Genomic DNA, 21,927 nt, shown 5'->3' with positions numbered 1-21,927 from the left:
GAAAATGTCCCAGTTCTTCCATGGCCTGCATACTCACCAGACAGGTCACCCATTGAGCATGTTTGGGATGCTCTGGACCGGCACATACAACAGCGTATTCCAGTTCCCACCAATATCCAACAACTTCGTACAGCTATTGAAGAGGAGTTGGACAATATTCCACAGGCTACAATCAACAATTTGATTAATTCAATGTGAAGGAGATGCGCTGCATGAGGCAAGTGTTGGTCACACAAGATACTGATCGTTATTCTGTTCATTTCATGGTATCTTATTTTTTTGGGAATCAAAAAATGCATATCTGTATCCCCAATCACATGAAATCAATAGATTAATGAATTTATTTCAGTTAACTGATTTACGTTTGAACTCAATAAAATCTTTGAAATTGATAAGTGTTGCATTTGTATTTTTGTTCAGTGTATGTATTTGAAATATTTCAAACAGTAATACATATCGAGGAGGTCATCATTGCCGTATTTCTATATAAATCCACTTCAGCCAGGAGAGGAGATGCCCTTGCCATGCTAAGTTCTTGAGATTAATATAAAATATGTTTTATTCACTAAGTACACTTAATGAAAACATATACCACTCTGTTAACTACCTCGTTAGATTTCAGCACAACCTGCCATAAATAAAGGCTATATCTAACAAAACCTGTACTTTAATATAATTTAAAACACAAAATTGCCATATTGCTCATGCTTGCCATGAATATTATTCAAGTGCAGAAAACAAAGAGTACATGAATGCATCATTTAAAAAAATGTTCCTTGAAATGTGCACATTTCTTCAACACAGGTAAAAAGCTGCTTGTCTAACCTAATTGAGGAGAGCTGGCTATATCTGATGGTATTGAGTATTTTATGACTTAATCACTGTATGGTTAATGAAGGAAATTGAGACCAAAAATCAGTGGGGAAATTTTCTGCCTCCTCAGTTTTCAGCTCAGCAGCCGCCACTGTTTGGTGCGATGCCAAATTCTTACCCTCCCAACCTTACCCTCTGAGAAGCTTTCACACGTCATAAATAATTCCTCTTTATTATAATTATTCACTGTAAAGCACTTGGGATTAAATTCACATGCGAAATTGTGTTTAGGGGGTGAAAAGGAAGTCTTCCACTGAAAGGAGGTCATTTGTTTATTATGAATGAACATTTCTGGTTTAAGCAAAGCTGCTTCACATTTCCATTATGGAAAATTCAGTATCAGTTTTTATCACCCATGAACTTACATTAAAAGGAAAACGTGAAAACGTAAGTGTTGCATAATATCATATATTTATTCAGTTTTTACAATTGTACTGCCCAACACAAATTTTATATTCTGAAATATGAAAAACAGAACAAAGTGGATTACACATCACTTAAACCTGCTAAAACAGTTAAAAGATGAAGTAGTATCCTGCTTTCTCTGTAAAAGCCTAAATAACAGAGAACCCCTTTTGACCTGTAATTAAGCAAAGATAGGAGAAAGAGATTTGCTGCAATGTAATAATAACAATGAAGAGTGACGGGGAGAAATGGCGTCTCTTCAGCGGTAAAACAGCAGCATGGCAGACTCAATCATATCCAGAGAGGAACTCCATTCTGTTTTGGTTCCATAGCCATTCCAGTCGAACGCAGCAAAATCCCCACACTGACGTGGTGCAGCTTCAGGGAAATGGCCCCCTCCACCCACACAGTACTGCAATACAACAGAAAAACTGAAGCTGAAAGAGAGGTAGGTAGCAGCCAAAACAGAGCTGAAGCTGAGACAACTATGAAGCTGAAGCTGATGCAGGTGAAACTGAAACTGGTGAAAATGCCACAGAACTGTAGCTGACACTGAGCTGAAGGCCATGATGACTCATTTGTTCCCTACACACTGCAAAGAGAGGCTCCTTTGCTCTGGGCTGCGTTTCCCAGAGTCTCCTTAGCGCTACGTGTGTCATAAGGTATACCATAAAGTTACAATCTCAAAGATTTATGTTTTGTCCTCTTTGGCGGTACCAATGGCGAGAAGCGGTAATTGCAGGTGTGTTTTTGGACCTCACTTCCCATAGATCCAACTGGATCCAACCAATGTCACCTGTGTGACGTCAGTTGGCACCTGGGCCACGCCAACTATAACACTTAGCCTACTATTTATTGAATAAAAAATGGCTGTTATAAAAGTAGCGTTATGTACATACTCATTCGTTGTCTAACATTAGGCTAACTTAAACTGTCTTTACACTGCCGAGCCAGGTTAAAATGCTGTAGCAGACCTGGGGTAGAATTAGTGATGATCAATTTCCACAAACGTTCTTTATCCTTTTGCCCAGTATGAACATCTTCACACTGCAGAGGAGAATTTGCGGGATTCGCTGTGGCTCGTGCAATTATGTATCTTGTGCACAATAAACAGTCTTTTTCGTGAATGATTGTTGTGTTATATTTTTGAAACAACTGCCTTGCAAAGTGTTACCCCTGGTGTTTCCGGTTTTGCTAGCTAAACTGTTCGAGAATAAAGCTGAGCTGGGTGTTAAATTAGCAATCAGAACAAGACGAATAAAACAAAAACAAAGGAAATTTCATCAAAAAAAGGGAATCAAGGCTGAAGGAACATGTGAGGAAGCGTAATAAAATAATAACAACGCTAATCCATACTGCCGTATTCTTTTATTTAGTTTTCTCCGGCTTGACATCTTTACACAGAAATCAGACCCGGCTCTGCTCCACCTATACGCTGGCTTTATTCCGATCATTATAATATATTGATGAACTTGACGGCAATGTAAATAACGGTAACGTTAAGGCCAGTTCAGATCAATGATTTGCAACGAGATGAAACGGTTTTAGAATGTTGCAGAGAAAACTGCAGCAATGAGAACTGGTTAGTAGCAGAGCCGTTGCCTGCCCTGGGGTCTCAAAAGACCCACCTTGTCAAATCGCCAAGTGCAGTTTTAGAACGTTTACAATCAGACGTCTTGGAATTTTGCAAGTTGCATCCAGTCTCGTTGCAAATCATTGATCTGAACTGGCCTTAACTGGTTAGCTACACTGCAATGTTGCAGCAAGGGAACACTGCATTCGAGAGACGGTTTGCGAGGTCGGTACCGGTCGGTAGCGTTAGCTAGCGTTTTTTTATAATTGTTAGCTGACCTTAGATTGTGTTAATTACATTAGCTAGCTATCTAACGCAATGTTACCTGATATGAGAGATGGATACTGTGCGCAACGTTGTCTAAACTAATGTTATCTTTCTTGACATGGTCCGGTAGCTAGCGTTAGCCATGTAATTTAGTAACGTTACATTGTCATAAAATGTAATACAAAATCTACATCAACAAATAATATGACCTCTCATGTTACACAAAAACTTATTAGGGTTCCATAACCACCACCACCCCCCCCCCCCCCCTTCTCTGTAACGCTATCAGACACCAGAAAAAACAGTACGCCGCTCACACACAAGTGAGTTCAAGAGCGAGCCTGTTCCGTTAGCTCCGCCTACCCTCTTTGGCGGACCAACCACTGATGGGTGATGGAAAACGCGTCACTAACTATGCGCCGCTTGTGATTTTTTCCCGGGAATGTCGCCACAGACACCCAGTTCTTTATCATAAATTATAATAATAATAATAATATAAATTAATATAATAATAGGCTCAATCACCATTGTTTTACCTAATTCGGCGATAGATAGTGACTTAACAGACATTTATTTTAATGAAAATCTTCGAGATTATTACTTTAAGGTCTTCCTTTAGGTCTTGAGCTGTTTCCCAGCGCCTCCTTAGCTAAGGTATACCTTCTTGGCTTAGTCCCAGAGACTGTAAAAAATATGGACAAAGCTACTGTGACGTCACCCATTGACTCTCCGTGGGTCTCTAAAACACGTTTTGAAGCTCAATGGTGGGCGCGGCCATGTTGTCGATTTGGAGCCAAAACCATAGAGTTATGCGGTCTTGTGGTTTTTATAATGTGATTGACAGTCCGGTGCAGAAAAGCCCATCAACCTGAACGAACGATTGCAGAACGAACTTGAGGCTAGCTGACTGTCTGCCGTTATGTTTTGAAATATATTATCAAATGTTTACGGAGTTTAATTTCCATCCGTGACTGTACTGTGTCATGTAATCACGTTATATGTATGGCATTAATAATACAATTATGTTCAGTTATCTTCAATTTATGTTTCTCAGCAAAACGAATATGCTTAACTAGCATATCAGCTTGCCAGTGAGCTAGGTAGGCTATCCGTGGTTAGCTCACGCATTAGCAATATGAACCACAGGGGAAGAACATTGACTACACTGATGGTCAATCAATCAGAGATGTGTAGGCTACTGGTGATTTGACTAGGCTCATTTTCTAATAACTGTCTGGTAGACCTGCTGTTAACCGAGCAAGTTATCGTCGCAGGTTTTTGTCACAGTCAGTTAATGAGCCAGTAACTGCTACTAGCTACTCCATCATCGTTTGTTCACTTGCTGGGTGACACTAGCTGACCGATCGTTCGCAAGTCACTTTCTACCGAATAAAAATTAACATTGTCAGCGGTGATTAACAAATCTTAACTGATCTGCAGACGTGTAAATATGACAACACACTTTGTACAGCAAGTTTTCCACCTGGTGCATGAAGACAAAAATAATGTAGCCTACATTGAATTTCTAATTGTTATTAGACTTTTATTTTTATTATCAAAACCAATGGAGAAAAGCCAATATACGCAAGGAGCCCCCAGGACCGATTCTGAGAACCACTGTCTAAATGCTCTTGTCGATCTCTTAAATGCTAAAAACATGTTCCTTCCTAAATGCCAGTCTTACAAAGATGGTTAATTTCGTTAAATTCTGTGTGTGTGATTTCATCGTGTGTTGTATGCTATTCAGCAAATAAACCTTAAGACTCTTAATTCGCTTCGTGAAACTGAAAATTTTGCAGTGTTTATCCCAAAATCGGAATTATAGTAGCTTTGTCACATGCGTGAAGCATGGCCCAGGTAGACATTTACGGAATGTACACGACTGACAAGCCGTCAAACACGTTTGACAGATTTAATATTTGCAGTTTAGGGTTAGCTAGCTAGTCAAATGGCTTGGTAGCCGAAGTTGCGAACTGTTTTAGCATAGGCTACTGGACTACCAAATATAGCAAGCTGATTACGCTTTCTGCCAACTAATTATTTGGTTAAGTAGGCTAAAGGAAATAGTAAAAATGACTCGGCTACCGAAAAACTTCTGAGGAGGATTATTTTATGGTCGTCTAGTGCAGCTGTAAATAGCACACGCCATAATGAAATCACTATGAAATGGGATGCCTGCATTTTCTGACTTCGCACAGGTGGACCGTGGTCGGAGCCGCAATGTCAAGGCGCCACCTCCCATCCCAGTGACCATAGACTGTAGCCCTTACTGTAGCCTAGTCCTCCACAGTAATCAGGAAGTGACGCAAACTGTACCTCATTGGTCCACAACAAATATTATAACAGTGCCCAAATGACACAATAAATCATGAAATCGACCCATGGACAGTCATAAGATGAATAAAATACACATATTGTGACTATTTGTTGTCATGAGAAAAAATTATTGACTTTGTATTTTGACCGCATTTGTACCGTAGACTTACATGGAAACCGGATATGAAAACACCTATACTGGAGCCAACCGTAGTGGCGCTAGTGAGCAACCAGGAACAACAACACCAGGAAATAAGCTTCAAAAACGAAGTCTGGTTTTGGCCGCTTGGTCCGAATAGTCTTTTTTGCTTAGGAAGGTTCCTAACTGAGTGAAATGCCCCGGAAGTATCTAAAGCCGCATTTCCACCAAAATTACCCAGAACTTTCAGTCCCAGGAACTACTTTACCAGGAACTAAAAGGTTCCTTCAGCCAATGGTTGTCTGCGTTTCCACCGGGGTCTAAAGTACCGCAAAGATTAGGCAAATTAGCCCACTGACGTATGAAAAAGCGATGTTGTCGTCGGTCCATCTGTCATATGATTTCTTCTGTAACCCCATACTACCACCGAAGTAGCCTACATTATTTTCTAATAACCGGGACAGCCCGGAGGGGTTTATTCCACTTATATACAACGGGTTACCAACAATTACTATATATGGTTACTTTTGTATTTATTGATTTTCATATATCCTCTCAAACACATTCATTATGTTTTTATGCGAACATTCATGTCTTGACATCCGAAGCGACAGAATGCATTCACATTTATATGTATAACTGGCAACAACAGCAGAAAACATGCACACGTTGTAAACAATTTGCTGTTTGATTACTTTCTCGTCGTCAATTCCATATAGGCTAATCGCAAAATGACAAGAATAGAACGAAAACTCGCACTTGCGTGAAAATGTAAATTAGTAGTGGTACAGCCACCGTTTGCTTTCCTTCGAAGTTACTGCTAGCCGAGCAGCGAAGTGTGCCCTCCAGATGCGAACCATGCACCATAAATTAGTCCATAGTCTTCCTGGTCTTTTCGTGGAATTGAAGAATGGCAGTAAAATGGAGTAAAATTACGGCAGTCTGAAAAAGCTAAAGGGACGGTTACTAGAATTAACCTTTTATTTTACCCTGACAAAAAGTGCGGAAGGTGATTTCCAGTTTGCTTTTACTGTATCACCAATGTTAATTACGCAGAACTACTGCATACCTCACATAACTGTATCAAACGTTTTGAGTCAATTACAAAGGGCTAACAAAGAAAATCCGGAAGAAAATATTCAGCAACCGAATTAATCCGTTTGAATGTTTTAGTACGTAATATGCTGTCCCAGCACGAATGCTTAGCATTTTATAAAACGAATACTAAAGCAAGAAAAGAGCAGAAGAGCACACGTTATAATTCCAAGACGTTGGCAGGCTATAACCAAAAGTAGGCTACTGCGCCGCATAACATACAAGTTTGATTTGAAGTTATTATGAAAATAAATTGGTTTGCGCCTGCTTATTATTAAACATGGCGCCTGAAAACAAAAAACACAAAAAAATGCTGCGAGTACTCGACCAATCAGAAATGTTCAGCGCTGCAAGCTCCATCCAAAAGGTTCCTGTACTTTCGGAAAGTACTACCCCCCGAGCAGGAACCTTTTGGGGGGTAAAATAAAGCCCCAGGAACTAAATTTAGACCCTAGTTCCTGCGGTGGAAACGCACTGAGTTCCTCAAAAGGTTCCTAGTTCCGGGGTATAGTTCCTGCGGTGGAAACGCGGCTTAAGTGGCAGCCATGATAAGAGCTGTTCGAATTCTCTAAATGCTAAGCCTACTTGTATTTGTTTTCAGGCCAGTCTTGCCTGGTCCAATATGGCGGCGACGTTGAGGTACGGTCAAAAGGCCAATGCGGGGTCTGTATATACACAAGGTGAGCGTGAGCAACCATTCTCAATGTGACAACCATTTTGTTTCACTTTTGTGACTGGTAGCCTATATTCTTTTTTTTTTCAATTCCAACCTTGGTAATGAAGTAATATTTAACAACACGGTAAGAACGCACAGGGCAAAGTATTTAAGATGCGCTTTTGGTAGTCCGCCTTCGGAACATTGTAGTTTTCCACAGCAGACCCACGTCAATAACATCCGCCGTCGCATAATTACGTAGCCTAGTGTAAGTGCAGTCGGATTCTCTTAGCACCGCGGTTGTCTTTTCTAAGTCCTTATGAATTCTCCTTCACATCTTTCCATAACCTCATGACGTTTTCCATCGAGGTCAAGCGAAAGTGGCTAGGAAAAGACATAGGACGTAATTTTGACTATTCGGACACAGCCAGTGTGTATGTAAGTCCTTCAACTTTTGGCAAGCAGGTGACCCGAGGCTGCTCTCTAAATGGTTGCTTCAGATTTTTCCTACCATTAATATAGCTACGGATGCGCAACTGTCACTCCTGCTCCTTAGCTAGCTGACCGGTATTTTCAGGAGATGGCAACTTCAAGTGGATCTGCGGAAATCAAAGAAAATTCGGTCATTTCCTTACAAAAACGCCCTTTCACAAGGCGTTCACTGGAAGAAAAAAAATAGAATAACGGAGCTTGGACCGGACCGACCCGATTTACAAATTCAGCAGCAGGCAAGTGATCGAGGATGAGCCTACCCCCGGGGCTTCTCCCGCTCTTGTTATGACTAACGGAGTTGGCTAGCTGGATGTGGTGTAAGTAATGCCTTTTATTGCTTTTCCTGTTTGCTATTTCAGAGTGTCGGCGCCGAAGCCTTGTGGACAACGACGGGGGTACAAGACCTATAACATCTGCTGAACAGCTAGATGAAGGCTACAGGATTGGCATTAGAAGGCACAACGAAGAGGTGACAAAATCGACACATCCTGTCCAGAATAATAGACTGTGTGAAATTTTGTGGAGCCTTTGAGTTGGCTTTGCGTAGCCAGGATGAGAGTGAGAGCTCCGATAATCCCGGGATATTCCGTGGGTTGGTGAATTTTGTTGCTTCCTATCAACTTCAGCATTCACATATTCACATTTTGTCCAGAAGATGGCAGCAGAAGGCTCTATAATGACCTTGGGGTTAGCTAATATTTTCCTACTCTTTTTATGACTTCATAGAATGTAACTGGCAGTAAAAATGACTTTAGTAGTTCCATATTTAGAAATTGAGCTGTTGCCTGTTGGTAACTTTAGGTGATGTAGGTGAAATGGGCATTTTGTCATCTCTACATATTATTTTATATTATTAAGGAGGACAAATTTTGTTCAAGTAGTGGTACTGGTCAGTGTTTAGGCAACATTAGTGTGTTGTGTTGTTTTTAGATTTATTTATTTATTTATTTATTTATTTTGCTTAGCTATGAAGTGCTGCTTCAGTTTGTTTGTCACCCCCAAAACTGCGCCCCCCCAAAATGTTTATCGCCAGCCGCCACTGGACTGGAGCCTAAATGGACTGGATTGTCATAGTTATTTGTAAAATTGCCGGTCAAAATGATTTATTTATTTATCAAAGGTGGGTGAACACCGTCCACCCGCATTTACCCCCAGTTTAACCCCTGTGCTTGTCAGAGATGCATTTTAGTATCATAACGTTGTAAACATAGAATAATATTCTGAATCAATCAAATTACATCGTTGTGTAAAGCAACTTTATGTAAACTTTCAACATCACGCTAAGGACAAAAATGTTCCAAGTGGACCCATCTAAATGCAATAAACATAATATTATAGTTATTATTATCATTACAGTACTGAGTATTACTCTAGCCTATGTTGTTTCAATAGTAGTTATAACCTTTGACGTTGTGAACCGAGCTTAAGCATGGCTATAGTATAAATAAGGCAGCCGGGGCAAAACCTAATCCACGGTAAAATGCAACACTCACTTTTTAGATAGTTGCATCAAGCTTGCCTTTAACAACGTATTTCAGGTAAACATGCAGAATTATCATCTCTTTGTCTCCAACGAACGCCAGGAGAGTTCAATAAATATTTCGGCAGATATTTCCAGAAGTCTGTTTTGGCTATTTGCAAGTGAATTATTTTTCACCGGAAGTGTTTTTCGGCTACTGTATTGTGTTTATGTCAAGGAATCCTGATGTATGTAATCGTAAAACAGACGTTTAGTGACAAACAGATCGCAGATATTTTTGATATAGCAGCTTGCTGGGATTGCTAGCCAGGCAGACGTGTAGACCCTCCCCACCCCCCCCATCAGCGTTATTAGTCTGATGTCAGTCGACTATTCTTAAAACAATTGATTGGATTTGTTCAACTCCCAATCTGAGTTGAATCTGCATTTACTTAACTCAACTTTAACTTTAGTCAAAATGGTAACATCAAATTTCATGGTGGTGTAATCATAGCCAAGGTTATTTGTATAAAAAAATTATTAATGCATCTCTAGTTATATTTTCAGAATAATGTCAAAAACTAAAGCCGTTAGTTATTTCCCTGCTATACCCTATATTCGGAAAAAGTGATTTATTGTCAGCAGAACCAAAACAAAGCATCACGTAGGAGCCGGAGGCGCACTGCAGTCTGGGAAAATAAATTGAATGAATCAATGACTGGAAAGTACGATTCATTTAGATGAACTGACTCAAACATACTGATTCAGTTTAATGAATCAAACTTCCCAACAGTAGTAGACGTGGGCAGTTTGTTTTCAAACAAATATCTCTTATTAAGAAATTCTAGCTTACTTTCTAATTCAGATATTTCCTAATTTAAAGTAGTGGTGAGCACATGGGGAAATAGCTTTCTGTTTAAATGAACTGTGCACAGTGAACATGCCAGTTATTCCTTAGTTCTAACTTAGAGTAATCATAGCTAGCCATTATTATACACTCCAATGAACACTTTGCTTTAGATATAGTCATATGTATGTCTTATAAAGCACACCATGCTATAAGCAGTCATATGTATGTCTTATGAAGCACACCATGCTATAAGCAGTCATATGTATGTCTTAAAAATCCTGCCATGCTATAAGCAGGCATATGCATGTCCTATAAAGCACAACATGCTATAAGCAGTCATATGTATGTCTTATAAAGCACACCATGCTATAAGCAGTCATATGTATGTCTTATGAAGCACACCATGCTATAAGCAGTCATATGTATGTCTTATGAAGCACGCCATGCTATAAGCAGTCATATGCATGTCCTATAAAGCACAACATGCTATAAGCAGTCTTACAGTTTCTGTGTTGCATCCCCTGGGACTGACTCCAGAGCAGATGGCCATAGCTGCCCTCTCATTGTTGAAGACTCGGAAAGTGATAAAACCTGCAGTAAACTCCCCTGTAACAAAAATGAGAAGAGAATGATAACATCTCTGTCTGTGTTGTCTCCATAAGCATATCAGTATGGGTTGTAATACACTCATTACATTACATTACAGGCCAGTCTGTGTTGTTTCTAATACACACACCAATCTGTGCTGTTTATAATACACACACCGGTCTGTGCTGTGTATAATACACGCACCGGTCTGTGCTGTTTCTAATACACACACCAGTCCATGCTGTTTCTCTAACACACACCAGTCTGTGCTGTTTATAATACACACACCGGTCTGTACTGTTTCTAATACACACACTGGTCTGTGCTGTTTCTAACACACACACCGGTCTGTGCTGTTTCTAATACACACAACGGTCTGTGCTGTCTCTATACACACCGGTCTGTGCTGTTTCTAATACACTCACCGGTCTGTGCCGTTTCTAATACACACAACAGTCTGTGTTGTTTCTAATACACACACTGGTCTGTGCTGTGTCTAATACACACACCAGTCTGTGCTGTTTCTAATACACACACCGGTCTGTGCCGTTTCTAATACACACAACAGTCTGTGTTGTTTCTAATACACACACTGGTCTTTGCTGTGTCTAATACACAAACCAGTCTGTGCTGTTTCTGTTACACACACCAGTCTGTGCTGTTTCTAATACACACACCAGTCTGTGCTGTTTATAATACACACACCGGTCTGTGCTGTTTCTAATACACACACCAATCTGTGCTGTTTCTCTAACACACACCAGTCTGTGCTGTTTATAATACACACACCAATCTGTGCTGTTTCTAATACACACACCGGTCTGTACTATTTCTCTAATACACCAGTCTGTGCTGTTTCTAATACACACACCGGTCTGTGCTGTTTCTAATACACACACCGGTCTGTGCCGTTTCTAATACACACAACAGTCTGTGCTGTTTCTATGACACACTCCAGTCTGTGCTGTTTCTAATACACAGACCAGTCTGTGCTTTTTATAATACACACACCGGTCTGTGCTGTTTATAATACACACACCGGTCTGTGCTGTTTCTAATACACACAACAGTCTGTGCTGTTTCTAAGACACACAACAGTCTGTGCTGTTTCTATAACACACTCCAGTCTGTGCTTTTTCTAATACACACACCAGTCTGTGCTGTTTTTAATACACACACCGGTCTGTGCTGTTTCTAATACACACTCCAGTCTGTGCTGTTTCTAATACACACACCGGTCTGTGCTGTTTGTAATACACACTAGTCTGTGCTGTTTCTAAAACACACATCAGTCTGTACTATTTCTAGCACACACTACTCCATGCTGTTTATAATACACACATTTGTCTGTGCTGTTTCTAAGACACACAACAGTCTGTGCTGTTTCTATAACACACTCCAGTCTGTGCTGTTTCTAATACACACACCAGTCTGTGCTGTTTATAATACACACACCGGTCTGTGCTGTCTGTATACACACACCGGTCTGTGCTGTTTCTAATACACACTCCAGTCTGTGCTGTTTCTAATACACACACCGGTCTGTGCTGTTTGTAATACACACTAGTCTGTGCTGTTTCTAAAACACACATCAGTCTGTACTATTTATAGCACACACTACTCCATGCTGTTTATAATACACACATTGGTCTGTGCTGTTTCTAATACACACAACTGGCTGTTTCTAATGCTTTCATACCCCTTGCGTTTGGGCCATACAGATTTGCAGTAGTTTCTCCATTCCCAAAATCGTACACTATAGGAACAGTTGGGCCTTTGTCAGTGTTGCATGCGCCCGCATTGAATCTCACAGGGTAGCGCTGAAACACAGAAAGACAATCAGCATCAGCAAAACCCATTTCTGACTGCTCTGCAAAACAAATATAGTTACTTTATTACATGAATAACTAGAGTTTATTTTGCAGATTGTACTTTCAGCTGTTAGATAGTCAGCTGTTTGTGGTTTTAAGCATGAATGCCTTCCCAAATACATTAATACATAAATAGATGCAATACCTTGAACAGCTGGTAGAGGTTTCCTCCCTGTAAAGTCAGGAAGCTGGTCTCTGTGTGGTAGCGCAAGATGGACTTGGCGATCCATTCTTTCATCTCTGCATTGTTCCGAACATGCCACACGGACACGTCTTCCGCTGTGATGTCATAATACCCGGGGTTCTAGAACACGGAACCCACACAAAGATAAAAACCAGTGTTGAAAACTAGCTTTAGTAACTTGAGATGAAAGATGGGATGGGACTAAATTATTAATCATAGTGTTACAATTTGAATACCAACATATGCATCTTTATAATCCCAGCATGCAATAAAAATGAGAAAAGAACTGCCCTTCTCTTCTCCCATTTCTTCATGTATGTCTCAGTCCTCCTTTTATATAAGGATCTTTTTTCTTGTAAACTGTACACTGTGCTTTTGGACTGGCTATCTTTATGAACCTGAGACAGGAGGAAGGACCAGCTCTGTCAATGAGGTCAGTACTGCAGAAATGTAGAAGGGTCAATTCTGCGGGGGATGGGTGTGGGTGGTCATTTTTGTAAGAGGGGTCAGTACTGTGAGATGGTTAGTTCTGTGAGAGGGGTCAGTTTTGTGCAATGGGTCAGTACTGTGAGAATTTCAGTGCTATGAGATGCTTAGTTCTCTTGAAGTGGTCAGTACTGTGATAGGTTCAGTGCTAGATGGTTAGTTCTGCTAAAGGGGTCAGTATTGTGAGAGGGGTTAGTTTTGTGAGAGGTCAGTACTCTGAGTTGGTTAGTTCTGTGTGATGGTCAGTACTGTGAGATAGTCAGTGCTGTGAGTTAGTTAGTTCTGTGAGATAGTCAGGGCTGTGATTTGGTTAATGCTGTGAGATGGTCAGTGCTGTAAGAGAGGTCAGTACTGTGAGATGGTGAGTTCAGTGGGAGGTGTCGGGTCTGAGGGGCAGCACTGAGTGGTTCACCTTGTAGTCATCAGAGGTGGCAGCCTCAGGAGACCCAAACGTAACCTTGTTGCTCCAGGTTCCATCCCCCTCCGGCAGATTGGGGTTGCTGCCCTGCTGGCTGGACCAGCGATCCCCCAGAGTGCACTTCCCATACAGGTTATTCTCATGGACGCTGGCCACCAGTGTCCAGCCCCCACCCGCCGTGGTCATGTCACAGAACGCCTCGTACAGAATTCCATTTGTGGTAGTGAGGTAATACAGCCCATCTGAAAAATGGCATTTGAAATTAATAAACCCTCTATAGGACATGGAATACCACTGATGGCACAAAAGCAACTGTTACGGTGCATTCACACAGTGAGCAACTCAAACGAGCTGCCGGAAGTCCATTCATTCTCTATGTAGCTGAGCAACGTGCATCAACACTTAAAACTGGGAACCTGAGCAACCAAAGTTACCCGAAAAATGGTGCCCAGGTTAACTTTTTGCGGGCATCGCCCATCAACATCTAATCAGATTTTAGGGCTTCCTATTTCTCCAACTGATTTGATACCATTTTGCGAATTATAGTTCTGCTTAGTGAGGAAAAATGAACAAACAACTTATTATGGTGCAATCCCACCCGGTGTTAGACATTGTTAAAAAAAATAAAAAATAAAAATAGTACAGGGACAATCGTCTAAAAATGACAAAAAGTTTCAACTTGCTTGCTAGCTAGCTAGTGAGAGAGATCACTAAATAAGAAGCTATCTAGTGAAAGAAGTATGGAGAGATCACTAGCCAGCTAGTGAGAGGGACAGAGAGGTTGCTAGCAAGGTGGATAACTAATGAGAGATAGATATATGGCTAACAAGATAGCAATGACATATTTATCAATGTCTTGAAATTACAATAGAAACAAATGGAGATGATATGTGTCTATGGCAAATATACGCCTTTGATGACACCGTTTTTTCTCTTCAATAAAATATACCTGCACAAGACCACTAAGAGGATACAACGAGAAGCTCCTGCCCCTTCCTCAGCCTAGTAAACTTGAGCAACCCATCAACCAAGCTGCTCGCTGTGTGAATGCAAGGTTACATTTCAGCTTCTTGTGAACTTTAAACTAGGACTGTGCCCGACTCAGAATTTTCTTAGTCAAATCGGATTCGGCTGTGCTATATGACAATTCGGCGATTCGTTTTTTATATAAAGGTCTATAAGACCTTCTGGCAAAATAGTACATTGGCATGCGTTTCAGTGCTGATTTAGACCACGTTAAAATAGTCAAGTGCAACAGAGTCATATAAATATTTTTGTTGAGCATTTAACATCAATAAATCCGTTAAGACGACTGCATATAACGCCAGATGGCTGATATGAATTTCCGACAATGCATTAGCCGGCGTGCAGATTTGTCGGAATCGTGTCGGAATAATGAGACAGTAGGCTACACAGGTATTTCTGGTTAAACCTAGCTCTTATAACTTCTTTATTTTGCTTCAAACAAACGAAACACAAATACATTCACGACATTGTCCGCTTTGAAATAACTGATATCTTCTTCAACAGGATAGGGGCCTAGGCTACTTCTTTATTTCTCTTTAAATATAAGAAGCCTAACATATATATAGCCTATACATCTAAACAAACATGTAAAAGAATAAATTAACAAATGAAGCAATTTAAGATTTGAATTATTTTAGTTGAAAATAATGTGTTTGTAAACAACAGTTTAAATAAACGGTATTGTCAGCTTTGAAATAACTGACGTCTCGTCTTCAACGAGACCATTTTTATTTCTCTTAAATACAAAAAGTAATATATAAATCTAAATAAACGTGTAAAATAATACAATGACAAAAATATACAGACTATTCTGTGGAAAACATACACATGAATTGGTAGAAATGAAGTACAGTATAAATCTTAATTATAAAAACGACCTAAAGTCAATTTCATTCATATATCATCGTTTTTATAATTAAGATTTATATTGTACTTCATTTCTACCTCTAATTCCTGTGTATGTTTTCCACAGGATAGTCTGTATATTTTTGTCATTGTTATCTTTATTTATTATTATATACATTTATTTCTCGTTATTTCTTCTCATCATTATGTACTTCCTTGTGGCAATTTGCCTGGCATCGTGCGCATGTTTATTGGATAAATGATCATTTGCATAATCAATTACCTTACTGACAACTCTATAAAGAGAACCTAATGTTGACAGTCATTCATTTTCTTTTATTCCTCATTCCAATTGAATAAAGGCTTTTTAGAACTCATTCCTTCCTCCACGAGAGTGCCTTGAACTGCATTGACGTGAGCCCAGTTTTATACTTTTTGCACTGAGGCACCCTTCTTAGCTCCCTTCGAGTTATCTCTGCCCTTTTGTTCAATGAGCACCTTGTTGGTTTTTCCTGATCTCCAGAGCTTGTAGATATTTCTATACTTGAGCACCCAGTGCTTGTTCCTGTTTTTCTTACAAATTAGGATTCGCCTATAATTATTTAAGATGAAAAAGGAGGCGTTTGTATTCAGGCTTTTCCTACACAACAAAATAAATAATAGGCCTATAAAATGAATGATCTAACGGGAGTGGTCTTACTTTCCCAAGTTACGCAGTGTTCTTCAGGTTTCGGCTTCTCCCTCCAGTTTACCGCGCACGCATGTTGTCACGTGGAATTTTTCTAGCACGCGCAGGTTGCAAGAATATAAACACTAAATTTACAATTCCCTTTATTTTATTCATAATTCAGTATTGTAATATAACCACTGTCCATTTTTGTAAGACTCTATAATGATGTATTCCGGTATTGTAATGCACATTGACTGTCTAAAAAAAAAAAAAACCGACTGCTCGACTCAAAGAATCTCAGTCGACTGAAGGGTTTCTGACATGATTCAAATCGTCGACTTTCAGGGGACAGCCCTACATTAAACCTCCATTGTTATAAAGAAAAGACTTTCTTACACAATTGTTCTTGCTGGATTCTGAAAATAGTTGCATACCGTCATGAACTTCATATTTTTCTTTGAGCTCTTTGCAGCTCCGGGCGACGTATCGGATCTTGTTCAGCAGTCTGTCTGCTTCTGGGTTGTTGACTGGGTCCTCAACAATATACAGAGAATCTACTGCAAAACAGGAGGAAAAAATGCATGAGTAAATGATTATACAGCTAAATCACAATCATCTCTGCAAATTAAAGCATTCAATTCACAATCATCTCCTCACCGTATCACTCAAAAAGCCAGAGGCCACTCCTTCAGGAATTTAGACTGTAATATTTTATTTTTCCAACACTGTAAATGCAGTACCCTCTGTCCACAACTGTTTCTAAATATTTAATGCAAAAATAAGTGTTTTTAAAAAATGTTTTAATTGACTCAGTTAAAATATATGGGTAGTTTTTCCCCATTTTTTTCAAACACCCGGCAGTGCATCCGATTTGTGTGTGTTTCCGGCTCACATAAATCACCAAAGCTGTGTGTTTCCGGCTCACATAAATTGTGGTATTGATAGGTAAGAGGAGAGAGACGTGTGAAAGTGCACTCCAAAGCAGGGGAAGGGAGAAGCGTAACCTCTTGAATTTTTTTATGATGAAAGTTATGAAACGACTTCTTTAGAAATATTGCACTTTGTATTTTGCAACTACTTTTTCCATTTTGTGTTTTGTCTTGTTTTTTTTCCTCAGTGTACCTGTAATATACCTTGCTATGTTCTCCCTTTAGCCTATATAACAAATAACCACTATATACTATAAATGTAAGTCTAGGAATTGATTCAGCTGCGTCCTTTTTCAAGAAAATATAAAATAGATTTAAACCATGGTTTCAAAATGTGAAACCAAAATGAAATTAGTTCACTGTGGATGCAGAAATTGATGCTGTAATGCTGGAAAATAGACAGGCAGCACAACAAGGAGCTGTGGAGTAGCTTCTAAAGTCATAATTCCCATAAAAATGGGTATTAAACATTTAAAAAATGCATTAGTCACTAAAGGCACTGAAAGCTCTGCATTAGCATACTTTGGAAACTAGCTTACCACTTTTAAAATCACATAGGTAGGGCTCCAATAAGAAGGACATCACAAGAATGGCCCAGGGTAGCATCTCTGAAAGAAACTTTGAAAGAAACAAAGTTCAGCTGACATTTATTTTATTAGCTCACTTATATTTTATCAATAATTCCATTTAGTACTTACAGCATAACCATCATCAATCTCATAATTTCCATGAAATGAATGAAATGGTTTGCAGGACGATTGATTGTATCTGCAGTCTGGGTGAAAGGGTTGTGTAAAATAAGCTTGTATGCAGGAAGATTCCTGTATTTATTATGGCAGGTTCTGTGATTTTGGGTTAAATAAGGAGGTATCAGACATTTCTTTACGGAAGCAGAGGAAGTAAATAAATTACAACCCTGCCTCTTTTTCTTTAGTCTGATTCCTCACATTAATTTCTGTGTAATTGCTATTCAGCTGCACACACCTATTTACTTTACCTCCAGCATAAGGTATAACTCAGTGTTACTAGTCCATATTTATATTTCTCAGATTTATCCATGTACTTTACATTATACTTCCATCGCACCACACCGCCCTTCACCTCCAAAAAAGCAAACAAAAACAAATATTGGGCTTGGCAATGTAGCAGTATAAGAGACCAGAGTTCAATGTTGAGTAGGAGGATGTCTGTTATTCATGTAAACACACAAACGGTTAGTGGCGCATTTACAGAATCCAGTGCCGACCGTGGCCAGCAGCCCCACAGGGGACACATGATTGGCTCTAGCGCCACCTGTGGATGGGATGATTTCAGTCACCCAAGTAGGACAGTGTCTCATTGCACACCAGTGAAATTACAAAGTACATTCATCAAAAAGGAAAACATTTATACGATTGAATATTTTGAATAGAAGAATACTTTTGAATATGTTTGAAATGGAAAGAGAGTTCATATTCTCATACATATGCATGAGCCAACAAAGAAGTGGTACATGTTATTTTAAAACATGGAAATAGAAATGTGTATTGTACAGAACCCCTAAAGGGACATGGGTGAGAAAAAAAAGAAAAGAAAATACTTTTGTATTCCCTTGCAAAACCTTTGCAAGATCTCACAAGCAAATATGTATATAAATAACAGCACATATGTACTTCCGGGTCATTGTCACAGTGTCATAATGTCCTGGGAAACTGTAAACATGGAGGAGCAGATGGTTGTGTTTTGCTTTGAACTTGGCTTTAAATATAAAGATGCTAGCTGTTAGGCTATTGTGAATACATATAGCCTACACTATGTCAATCCTCTGCCACACACATAATACATACTTAGATAATATGTATTTATTTACTTCTGTTTGCATCTTGGCTAGCGAGGTCTAGTTAGACCATTCTGAATAGGTATAGAATGGTCCCCTAATCCCAGGGTAAAAAAAAAAAAAGGAAAAAAAAAATCTATGCTGGGTCCAGTACTGGCTGGTTCCTTCTTTCAGGACTGGTGAGGGAATGGACCTAAATGCAGAGTAAAAAACCAAAACCGCAAAAGGAAAATTCACACATACTTTAATTACAAAAATACAAAGCACAAACAAAAGGCCACATAGGGAAACTCTCAAAAAACACAAATCTTCAGAAACAGAGAACAGAATAAAAATCCAAAAATCCCAAAAAAACTCAAGAGAACTTGGGCGGAGCTGAACTCTGGAAGACAGAACAGGCAGGAACACACAGGCGAAACTCACCGACGGAAACACACGCGAAAACACAAGCAGAAACACAAGGAACCAGCACCTGAGTCAGGGAAGAAAATGACTTAAATAGACAAGACACTAATGACACACAGGAGGGCACAATGCACAATCAGACCACAGAGGGAAGGGATAACTAGACACAACTGAAAAACAATAGAATAATTGGAACCAATAATACAATTAACCAGGAAAAAGGAACAGAACTACCGTCATCTGGTGGCCCAAAAAAAAAGAAATAGGAACAGAAACCTGACAAAATTCATTAAAAACAAAGAGCAGGATTCACTCAGACAATTGACACTTTTATTGTGTTAACGTGGTGGGAAGGCAGTGTTATTAATCATGAAAAACATTAGCCATTAACAGTGGAAGTAAAAGTGATTGATGAACAGTGAGTGATGAACAGGATGATATTTACGTACAACATCGGATTAGACATAGACAAGTGTCACAACTGCACTCAACAATCCACCCTTCCCTCTGAGCCAGATGGCATAAATTTACTAAATTCCGTTGTCATCCTCACCATCTGAATCAGTGGCACACTGCACTTTTAGGTTGAAGTAGGGGAACACCAGTGCCTTGATGTTGGCCTCAGACAGTAAGCGCCTCCTGGATGATAGAACCAGTTTGTAGATACTGTTGGACCTCTCCACATCTGCTGAGTTGGTGACACAGTCCTTGTATCTCTTTGCCAACCTGGACAGCTGAGGTAGTTGCTCTTGCATGCTGTCCCAGAATAAGTCTGTGTCGACCACACCAGAGACTGATGCCTTGACAGCAGCTGGGCCAAACTTGGAAAAGTAAAGGTGGATCTCCTCCTGAGGTACATCTTGGAAGCCAGAGATGCCAGCGATGCTGCTCTGATCCTCGCTGAACAGGATGATGCATGCAGGGTTGAACATCCTCTTGTTACAGGAGCACCACATGGGTCTTTACTGGGTCCTCTGCTGTTCTCTATACACACCAAATCTCTTGGTTCAGTTATTAATTCACACAGCTTCTCCTATCACTCTTATGCAGACGACACGCATGTCTTCTCTTCCCCCCCCCACCTCACAGGTTAATTATAAAATATCTTCCTGCCTGGCATCTCTACCTGGATGGCTAGCCACCACCTGAAGTTCAACCTCAACAAAACTGAACTGCTTTTCTTCCCATACAAGACCTCCCTACTATGTGCGCTCTCAATAACGGTTGATGGCACCACAGTGACTGCCTCTCACTCTGCTAAGAGCCTGTGGGTGGTCCTGGACAACCAGCTGGACCTCAAGGAGCACATCAAGGCAACATTACGGTCCTGTAGATTCCTTCTGTACAACATCTGGAGGATTTGACTATACCTGACTATGCCCTCCACCCAGCTGCTCGTCCAGGCTATGGTACCCTCCCGCCTTGATTACGGCAACTCTCTCCTTGCCAGCCTGCCAGCTTGATTCAATTCTATACACCTGCTTGACCACTCCACTCTGCAGCAGGGCGCCTTGTACCCCCTCCCACCCGAGTAAAGGGATCACAGAGCTTCTCCACCCTAGCTCCCCAGCGATGGAACTAACTCCCTGTCCCTCTTCAGACCTCTCCCTCACTACCCATCTTCCGCAGTGGTCTGACAACACATCTCTTTAGACTATACCTGGACTAACTGCCACCACTCTGTGAATCATGAAACTTTAAATCCCTCTTTCATGGCAGGCATGTTACACATACCCCCATTCCAGCACTTTTTGTAATTTGTATTTTTGTCCTAATATTGTAGCTTGTTCTTCCCCCTAGTTTGGCTTGACATAAGCTAGGTCAGAATAATGTTCACTGTGTGAACAGAACTGTGTTCTTGGTTATAAATAGCTGTACGCTATCAAACTTATCGTGTTTTGTAGTTGTTCCAATGACCATGATTTGCACTTTCGTACGTCGCTTTTTATAAAAGCGTCTGCTAAATAAATGTAATGTAATAGCTAACATATATCTATTACTAACATTAGCTTACAGTCTGTTGTCCTTTTAACCAAGATCTGTGCATGTGATCTCTCATGCACTAACATTGATATATACTCATTCGATTTATGTATAATTCAAAGGTATGCTGAAATTAGCTAGACGTAGCTAACTTCAGGAGCTTTTTACCCATGCCATTCCCCTGAATTCCAGGCCAGCTTTTAGCAGCACATGCTAAAAGCTGATTCTTAAGTTCGCTCCAAAAGAGGAGCTTTTGTTCCCTGCCCCGTGTGTGCTGGTGAACACACATGACTAGACACATGGAGAACAGTCTAGTCCTGCTTTCATTTCATTTTCAATTTAACTTTTAATGATTTTAGTTTGTTGTTTGTTTAATAAATTATATATTTTTTAAACCATAGGTCTGATTTTTATACGGATAAATGCTTGAGCCTACCACCTCAAAGAACTTATACAAGTTATCATTGGTTATTGTTTTAATATTTAATATTGAAATTCATAATCATGACTGAATTTTATAATACTGATTAATTAAGAGACTGATTATACTTTTGTGAGGATTATTAAAACGGAGACGTTCT

At 39.9% G+C, this 21,927-nt stretch overlaps 1 protein-coding gene across 1 annotated transcript; it reads right to left on the bottom strand.

Annotated features, from left to right (window-relative positions):
* Positions 1–1,265: 1,265 nt before the first annotated feature.
* On the bottom strand, positions 1,266–20,319 carry LOC118213048 (intelectin-like). The gene is made up of 7 exons (XM_035391658.1): positions 19,895–20,319; positions 16,648–16,814; positions 13,666–13,913; positions 12,729–12,887; positions 12,412–12,532; positions 10,627–10,730; positions 1,266–1,690 (listed from the first exon to the last, which is right to left on the bottom strand). The coding sequence occupies exons 1-7, from the start codon at positions 20,317–20,319 to the stop codon at positions 1,538–1,540; spliced, it is 1,377 nt and encodes a 458-aa protein (XP_035247549.1). The 3' UTR covers positions 1,266–1,537.
* Positions 20,320–21,927: the final 1,608 nt, after the last annotated feature.

Source organism: Anguilla anguilla, chromosome 14 (assembly GCF_013347855.1).
Source record: "Anguilla anguilla isolate fAngAng1 chromosome 14, fAngAng1.pri, whole genome shotgun sequence".
Classification (NCBI taxonomy): Eukaryota; Metazoa; Chordata; class Actinopteri; order Anguilliformes; family Anguillidae; genus Anguilla; species Anguilla anguilla.
This window is presented reverse-complemented; position numbering and strand designations above follow the sequence as displayed.

Excerpts from the sequence above, each read along its gene's own strand:
- LOC118213048 (XM_035391658.1), bottom strand. The coding sequence starts at position 20,319 with ATGTGGTGCTCCTGTAACAAGAGGATGTTCAACCCTGCATGCATCATC. Across the intron at positions 16,815-19,894 it reads GAGGATGACAACGGAATTTA|CTGTATAATCATTTACTCAT; the intron begins GTAAATTTATGC and ends ATTGTGATTTAG. Across the intron at positions 13,914-16,647 it reads AAAATATGAAGTTCATGACG|ATGGGCTGTATTACCTCACT; the intron begins GTATGCAACTAT and ends GCCATTTTTCAG.